We start from the raw sequence: 8,994 nt of genomic DNA on the forward strand, positions 1-8,994 counted from the left end.
TTGTCTCCCATACCACAGCATGGCAACTCTTGGCAAATGGTAATTTTGTAAATGGTGACTGCTGTAATTAATCAGCACAACATCACTTTGAGGTAGGTATGTATTCTCAGCCACTGCTTACAGATGGGTACACAGTTTAATTAAGTGTCATGGTCATGGTCACAAAACCAATCAGTGGTAGAGCTGAGCATGGCAGTCAGGAGCTCACAGATGTTTGTAATCTATCATAACTACCACTGCTCTATGAGATGACTGGAGTTGGAATGTGGCAGTATTTGTCACCTGAAGCTGATATGAATATTTTGCTAATTTACTTTACGATTAAGAACAACCTTTGCCCATGAACCAAATTAGAAAATTGCATCGGAAACAAGAGGAACGCTGAAATTGGCCTTCTCCTGCATTTTGTATTCAGACAAAACTCCATTTGACTTCAGGGAGTTTTGACTGGATGAAGACTGCAGGACCAAGCCCCATATGGATCATTGTGGCTATTTTGGAAGTACGTTAGCTCTTCCACTGTACAGCATTTGAATCTGCTCAGTGTGTTTTACAAGGGAGCGTAGGTATCATTATCCCCATTTTATACCTGGGGGCACAGAAGTGAAGCGACTTGCCCAAGAACCCACATCAGGTCAGTGACAGAGCTGGAAATAGAAGCCAGGGCTCCTGACTGCCAGTCCAATGACCCGCCCATTGGACCAGGGTGCCTCTCAAAAGAAAAATGCATAACTTGATTACTCTGAGTACTTTTGGAAGCTGTAAGGCTGGTATTTGCCTTTTGGTGATGCTCTAATTAAAATGAATGGCCTTCGCTCTATTTGCCCCCAGCATGGTCTAGACAAAGGCAGTACATATACTGTGTGAGAGCTGCTGCTTTTTCTCCACTAACAACTAAAACAGCATCTGGCATTTTGTCTCACATGGCAGGATGTGATTGGAATAGAAAGACAGAAATTTCTATCAATAATAGATGTCAACAATGTCATTTTCACAATACCTAGCTCAGAAGTGCCACTCTGCTGTGTTTGGGGAGGAGATGGACAGTAAATGGGGACAGCCTTACTCCAGCTGGATGATTTACCCATCCCCACCCCTTCACACAGGCACCCTTCAGGAAAAGGATAACATCCGAAGAAGTGGGCTGTAGCCCACGAAAGCTTATGCTCAAATAAATTTGTTAGTCTCTAGGTGCCACAAGTACTCCTGTTCTTTTTGTTACATTTCTGAATGTCAGCAACTAAGCAGCATTTCTTTTTCCTTATATGCCTTTTCATGTAGTGAGTGTTCAAGGAATAATTACATAATTTCTGCATTTATAGAAAATTAGCTAATAGAGATATGCTGGATCAGTCAATCGTCCATCTTATAGTTATGTTACCGATGTGTGAGTAAGTGTAAGCAGGTCTAAAGTGTGTAGATTAGTATAAAGGAATCTAGCCCACATGTCACAACTGCATTTAATCTTTTAATGAAATTGTCAATCCTGGTTAACAAGTGCCCTCAGAAAAATTCCCTTGTACCTATTGCTCCTGCAGAAATCCACATTCACATGTATGCACAAACATACACAGCAGCATACATGGAAATAAAGTATTTCAATGCATCAATACTTTCACTATTACTTAGCACTTTCAAAGTGCTGTATAAACATAAACTAATTTATTCTGACAATGCCCATGAACTAGGTATATATGTCATCACCACCATTCACAGACTGAGAGACCAAGAATCAAAAGTGACTTGACAAAAGCCACACCAAGACTGATGGGCAGAACCAGGATTAGAACTCTGGAGTTGTAGCCCTTGGTCCAGGGTTCTGTCCATGAGATAACACAGCCTCCCAAACGTGCTTCCCCTAGTTTTTTTCAGGGACACAGGGAGTACATTGATGTTGTTTCTGGGCACACCCATTGCACCCTAGTTTGACATTTTAGCACTTCACTGAAATTTGTTCCTGAATCGAATTGTTTAATTTTCTTTCCCCAGCAGGTCACTCATTGTTTTTGATGTGGTTCCTTACCATAAGAGGATTGGGCCTATTAATGTATAACTCATGCTAGTAATGTCTATTGCCATTATAATAATTGAGGGGTTTATCAAATACTTAGGGGACTCTTTCCTTGTCGTCTCTTGATGTTGATGCATGTTTCAGGAGAGTTACATCGATATTAAGAATTGGATGATGAATAAACCATATCAATAAACCACAAATGATTCAGTGATTCATCTAAATTCATAATTCAAAAACCAAAATCTGTGCCCAATCCTGCCCATCCCACTGTTGAAGCAGTTCTCACTAATTGACTGGGTTTAGCTCCTTTTCAAGGAAGTGAAGCATATTCCTGCCCACATAGATGATATAAATAACTTAGCAGAATCATAGTAACAATGATAGAACAAATATAATGCCACCTAGCTCTTACAGAACACTTCTCATCCAGAGATCTCAAAGTACTTTATAAAGGAGGTCTGTATCATTATCCCCATTTTACAGATGGAGAAACTGAGGCACAGAGAGGTGAAGTGACTTGCCCAAAGTCACCCCACAACCCAGGGTCAGAACCAGGAATTGAACCTGTGTCTCCCAAGTCCCAATCCAGTGCCCTATGTATACTATTTTGTTTCATTTATAGCACCTGGAAATGATTTGCATATTTCATTGTTTATTCTGATTTTGAAACAACCCCAATGTGACACATGGCCAGAAATCACCCTGCAGGATAAATGACCCAAATTCAACTTTTAGGGACATACTGGAAAATAATGTTTGTGTTTACATATACATTGTTAGAAGTTAACAGTGTAATCAAATAGTACCTGTCTATGCTGTATTCTGTTAATTCAGAGCTCAAAATGAGATCTTAAGATTTAAATGAACTGTAAATAGAGTGAGATCACTGTATTGATCTCTTTGAAATGTATAGGTTTCAGAGTAGCAGCCGTGTTAGTCTGTATCCGCAAAAAGAAGAACAGGAGTACTTGTGGCACCTTAGAGACTAACAAATTTATTAGAGCATAAGCTTTCGTGGACTACAGCCCACTTCTTCGGATGCATCCGAAGGTGCCACAAGTACTCCTGTTCTTCTTTTTGAAATGTATAGCAAATCACTTGCAAATGGTGGAAAACAGGCAATTGTTTTACGTTAATCAGTGTAGCTAATCACTGGTGATGCTTAGGAAATAGGTCTACTTCAAAGTCTCAATGATTGCCTATTGTTCACCAAAGGACTCTGAGCTATTAAGAGAAAACCTGAAACTCTATAAAAAAAAACCCTTGGGTCCTGATCCTTTTTATCTCAGATCTGATTGATGCTTTATACCAAGGAAGCTTGAGTCATAAGTCTGAGATCGCCAGTCTCACCTTGATCACCCTGGATATGAACATTGGACTATAACCTATGGACTAATTCTGAAAGAACTTTTTGCAACTACAAAGCTTGCCATCTCTACTATGAAACTAATCTCAAAACTGCACTCATGTCTGTATGTATATTGGTCTTTAACCAATGCTCTTTCTTTTTTAATAAATTTTAGTTTAATGAATGAGAATTGGCCATAAGCGTGTATTTGGGTAAGATCAGAAATACTCATTAACCTGGGAGGTAATGTGCCTGATCCTTTGGGATTGGTAGAACTTTCTTATAGGATGAATACGATTTTCAGTAATCCTCATCATATTTGACTTGGGTGTCTAGGTGGAAGCCCAAGGCTGGGTTGCTTTAAGGGAACTGTGTTTTGTCTTCTGGATAACCAATAAGGTACAATAGCTGTTTTGTGCTGACTTGGTAAATCTAAGTATTGGAATATCCACAAGCTTTGGAGATTGTCTGTCCCATTCTTTACAGTTTGCCCTAATTGAGTAACCTCAGTGTGGCTCCCCTGGAACCCCAGTCACACCATACAAAACATTTTTTTCTGCTTATATGCTTATATATCGTACTTAAGTAACCTATGCATGTTTGCATTTGCATTGTGGGAAATTATACAAATACGTGGTAAGTGCCATGCACCCTTTTCCTTGCAGGGGAAAGAATTAAGACAAAACTTTTTTATAGTTCCAAGAACTTTCTGATTACATATGTGGCAATGCCAGAGAAGAAGAAGGTGATTGTCATTAGATAAGAGATGTTAATTTACAAGAATATAATAGCCTACCACTTTGTAAAGAAATTCTGGAGTAGTCTGGTTTGAAGGCAATGTATTAGGCTAGCTGCTAAGAGCTGAAGCCCAGATTCTCACAAGTTATTTAGGTACCTAAGTAAGTGCCATTGTAATCAATGTGAGTTAAGCTCCTAAATATCTTTGAGGATCTGGGCCTAAATGTCACCTGAAGGAGATCTGTTCTCTTCTAGTAGTTTATCTGGGGGAAAGACAGGGTGGTTTCTTGTCCTCCACTTAGAATCTGTAATTAGTAACCTGGATGAGGAAAAGTCAGCATGGTTACATAGTTCAGGGCATGTCCCACTGCTGTGTTCCCTGCCCCACCATGATTCTGTATATTATCCAAATGGAACCCCCAGACAATCTATAGCATGTAACGGCCAATTCAAACTTTGCATGTTAAGTTCCACTTTGGACTTCCTGAGATATGAGGAGTGGATATAAAGCAGAGAAGGGACTATAGGTGGGGTGAACTAGGGAATCCTGTCACTACACTTTTCCCTGCACTGATCATTGCATAGTATTAAAGTTTAACCAGGGACTGGTGCTGTTGAATTACTGATTATTAAATTCATACTAAACGTAAATAATCAGGCTCTGCGGAAGAAGCAGGGTGACAAAGAAGAAAGGAACCTGAATAGATGTCACAATTGGGCTTTCATGGATATTTTTACCTGTACAACTGCAAGACTTAAGCGTAGCAGTGATGTGACTATGCTGAGAATGGGCCTCCATGTATATTTTGAGATGTATTGGCCCATCTTACCCACAGACTCCACTGTAGGATCTTCCGCACTGAATGAGCAGATGGATTCAACACCTTTCAGAAAAACAAAGACAAGGGTCATGATGTCTGTATCTAGGATGGATATTTTATAAGGAAGTTTTAGCAGGCAAGTTCTCTGCTGCTATTCACTGCTAGTGCTGGCCAAGCAGCTAGTCTATAAAGGAAGATGCTTGTTACTTTGAGTAGGAGAGATGCTTTGTCAACCAGAAAAAAATGAAAAAGGAGGATTAGGGTGAAATCCTGGCCTCACTGATGTCAATGGCAAAACTCCCCTGAATTCAATGGGGCTGGGATTTTGCCCTTAAAGGTCTAAAGCGTAATTGTCTTATGTGGAAGAAATTCAAATACTGCTGAACAAGGGAGCAGGGAGGCATTCAGTGACTCTTCTGTACAGTTATGATGCCAGTGTCCGTACTTCCACTACTGGACACAGCACTCCAGAGAACAATATGCCAGTTTGGCCATTGATATAATGTCTCCTGAGACAGGTGTGTAAGAACACTTTGCACTTATCCAGTGTCTTTCCTCTGGGTCTCTCTTAATGGGGGAAATGATGTGCAGAATGACCTGGCAAAGGTCACAGGCACAGGCTGTTACCGGGTAAGGAATAGAACGTCGGCCTCCTGAGTCTCAATCCTCTGCTCTAACCTGCCTCCTTCATATCACCTTATGACCAGGAATCTCATTTTTACAAACCATTAAGTCTCAGTTCGCCTTACATCAGTATTTACCATACCTATTTACAGCTAATCAAAGGAAGAGGTCAAAGGACTAGAGCTGGTTGGAAGTTTTCCAACAGAAGGAACAGGAGTACTTGTGGCACCTTAGAGACTAACAAATTTATTAGAGCATAAGCTTTCGTGGGCTACAGCCCACTTCTTCGGATGCATTCTGATGGACGAGGCCACTTGGATGAAATTTAAATGGTCTGCAAGACTGACTGTTTTGATGAAATTCCAGTGCAAACCTGCCTGGTTTCCTGCCCACTTGCCGGCCAGACTCTTGAGCAGCCCACCTGGTAGACTGATAGCGAGCCTGGGCTCCTGGCTGCAGGGCAGCCTACCAGGATGTACAGGAAGGATACAGTCCAATCTCTTGTACACTAGTGGAAATTTAGAATAATTCCACTGATTCACTGGAGTTACACCAGCTCTACACTGGTCTGTCAGCGATCAGAATCTGTCCCTGAACATATCCATCTATATCTCATTCATCATCAGCTAAACGTGTACCTCAATCTACTTGTCTGAATTCATGACAGCACAGAGATCACTTTCAAAGGTAGAAATACCCTGTCTTCCACAATACTGCATATATTTCTACTTACATATTTTATACTGGGAACTTGACTGATATCACACATCTACCGTAACAGAAGCATGGCATGTATGCAGCCTGAACTTAAGTGCTGTATAAGGATGACAACAGCCAAAGCAATCTAAATTAAGGATGTCATTCATTATTTCACACCGCGCAACCTGTTCCCTACATTCACATGGTACGGAGCTGGAAAAAACAGAGCTGCACTTGACAAAATGCATTCATTCTTATGAGCTCCTTCTCAACATCCCTTTCACTGCCATGCTTGCCACAGTCTTAAAAACAAGCTTTTCCTCTCCTACAGAGCCCCCAAAAGTCAGCCAGCACCACTCCTGATTAGAAACAACTTTACTTGTCTGTGTACAACATGTTGCTGGGGCTGATAGATAATTGATAGCAAACCCTACAGATTCAGGTGATAGTTGTAATACAGAGTTTAGCTAAGAGACTTAATTCCAATAAAAAGCTACTGAGATGAAAAAAAATCTGTATAACGACATAGCAATCATAGGAATGCAGCACCATGCTATCATGCATGATTAAAGACCTTTTAGGGCTTCAATTACATCGGGCCCCTCAATAACTGCCTGATACAGGAAATAGTCCTTACAAAGACAATCACAAATTTTAGGCATAAACTCACAGTATGAAGCTTTTAATAAATAATCTGAGTCTCACACACACCCACCCACTACCAAGCTACTGAAAATGCAGAGAGCTGCAAGCAGGTGAGAACAGTAAAGCATGCTGTCTGTACCTTAAAGGAATAGTAGAAGGATCCCCACTCCTCGTCTTCCACTACTTCAGTGAAAGTCGTTGTTTCTGTGCAAGTTACAAGTGTAAAATCCAGCCTCTCTCTGCTTCCATTTAAGCTGCTGCTGGCTTCTGTGAAACTGACTTGCATTGCTAGGTTTTGTTCTGGTTAAGTTGTTGCTGCTGTGACAGAGAGTTAAACACAGCCAAGCTCTCCTCAGAAGAGCACAGCAAAAACTACAGCTTCACTGCTCCACCACTGGCTACATGAGGCATGAGGCTTCCGTGCAGCTGAGTGATTAAAATCCAAGCTGGACGCTTTCCCCCAAACCGTCCATGCTGACAGAATTCTGATGACAGCTGGCCATACACTCCTTCCAGTAGCAGCAGCAGCAGCAGCCAGTAATGTACATACTGCACGTGGCATCATCTTGAAGCCTTGCTAATGCTTGCTTGTCCTACAGCCAAAGTTTCTAACTCTAGGAGTCAGGATTACCTGGTAAAACGTTAAGTGCCATATGATGTTATAGTCCAGCACCTTGGTTAGTCCACTCTGCATCTTAGCTCCTTATCTTTAGCACAGCCCAGTCAGTTTTTTTGCATGGACTGATTGTGTTTTAGTCACCCCTCTTGGATTGTATAGCCATTGGAGAGGGGCATCCAGTTCCGTAGCACATAGGCAGAGGAATGACAGAGCACTGGTAACTGACATGCAGATTGTGAGAAATGTTGAGTGAAGACTGATGGCCAAATCAGCAGAGTCAAAGGACGTTTAAATTGGCCCATTTAGACTGCAGGGCCAGGTTCTTATGTTACATTGGTGGTAATCTGGATTAAATTTCACTGTCGTCAGTGGCGATACTCCAGAATCACAGCATGTAATTGAGGAGATTCGGTACCCCTCCCAACATTTGAACTAAAATCTGATCTCATTTATAACACAATACATTCAAAGTAACTACCTGCTTCAGTGGCATTACTTTGCCTTCACATTGATGTAACTGAGAGCAGAATTTGGCCTATTTCAGAGTCAAACACTCACATGCCAATATGTAATTTCCCCTTTGTTACATAATCACTGATTCCAACCCCGGATTTTCAACAGTCTAGCAAAAGAAAAAAAAATCTATTTTCCATATATTTCTGTTTGGTCCCAAATTGAGTCCCTTGATTTCCCAAGGGGAGCAGGATTCTATTTCCAACACTGCCATAAATTTGCAACGTGACCTCGAGCAAGCCACTTCAGGATAGATTCCGATACCCTTACATATTTTGTGTAGTTCCTTATCTGGGCCTTGATCCAAAGTCCATTAGATCAATGGAAAAACTCTCATTTGCTTTAGTAGGCTTTCGGTAACATCCTTTGCAAGTAGTCCATTTTCAGCAGGACCATTTGAGGAGTAAGATACTACTCAACGTATGTAAGGGCAGGGAACTCTGGCCCTTAACCTCAATGTGCTTGATTTTCTTCCTTAGTAAAATGGGGATTATATTTATCTCCCTTAAATAAGTAAAAGGACACTTAATTAATGTTTATAAGACTGAGATTTTCTGTTTTCAGGGGCTATAAAAGTACTTTTTGGTTTGTTTGTTTGTTTGTTTTCAATATGCTTGGCTTATTTTCACCTTGCTCTTAAACACGCAGTGACTTAGGGCTACATCTTGCAATTCCTAATCATGTAAATACTCAGTCCCATTAGTTTACTCATGCAAGGGCTTCGGGATGGTGTCTTGACACCATCCAAGCTGGTATTCACATAATTAGGGGAGTGTATGGAATCTTCCACAGGAAAAGAATGAAGTTTCTTATAAAAGCCACAATCATGACACCCAAGTCACCAGCAATTGAGTACAGCATGAATCCCTTGTCATAAGAGCCATGGAGTGTGTTTGCTAATGGGAATCTCAGACCGACGACAAAGGGGTTTTTCTAAGGCCTCAGGGGACAGTCATTCTCACATGCACAAATC

At 41.0% G+C, this 8,994-nt stretch overlaps 1 protein-coding gene across 1 annotated transcript in view; it reads right to left on the reverse strand.

Moving 5' to 3' along the window:
• Positions 1-7,181, reverse strand: part of NPSR1 (neuropeptide S receptor 1) — a 106,608-nt gene extending 99,427 nt beyond the window's left edge. The window contains exon 1 of the mRNA XM_054019045.1: positions 7,029-7,181. Coding sequence (XP_053875020.1) covers positions 7,029-7,175 — 147 coding nt within the window. The 5' untranslated portion in view covers positions 7,176-7,181. The remainder of the gene's footprint in view (positions 1-7,028) is intronic.
• Positions 7,182-8,994: the final 1,813 nt, after the last annotated feature.

This window comes from Malaclemys terrapin, chromosome 2 (assembly GCF_027887155.1).
Source record: "Malaclemys terrapin pileata isolate rMalTer1 chromosome 2, rMalTer1.hap1, whole genome shotgun sequence".
Taxonomy (NCBI): domain Eukaryota; kingdom Metazoa; phylum Chordata; order Testudines; family Emydidae; genus Malaclemys; species Malaclemys terrapin.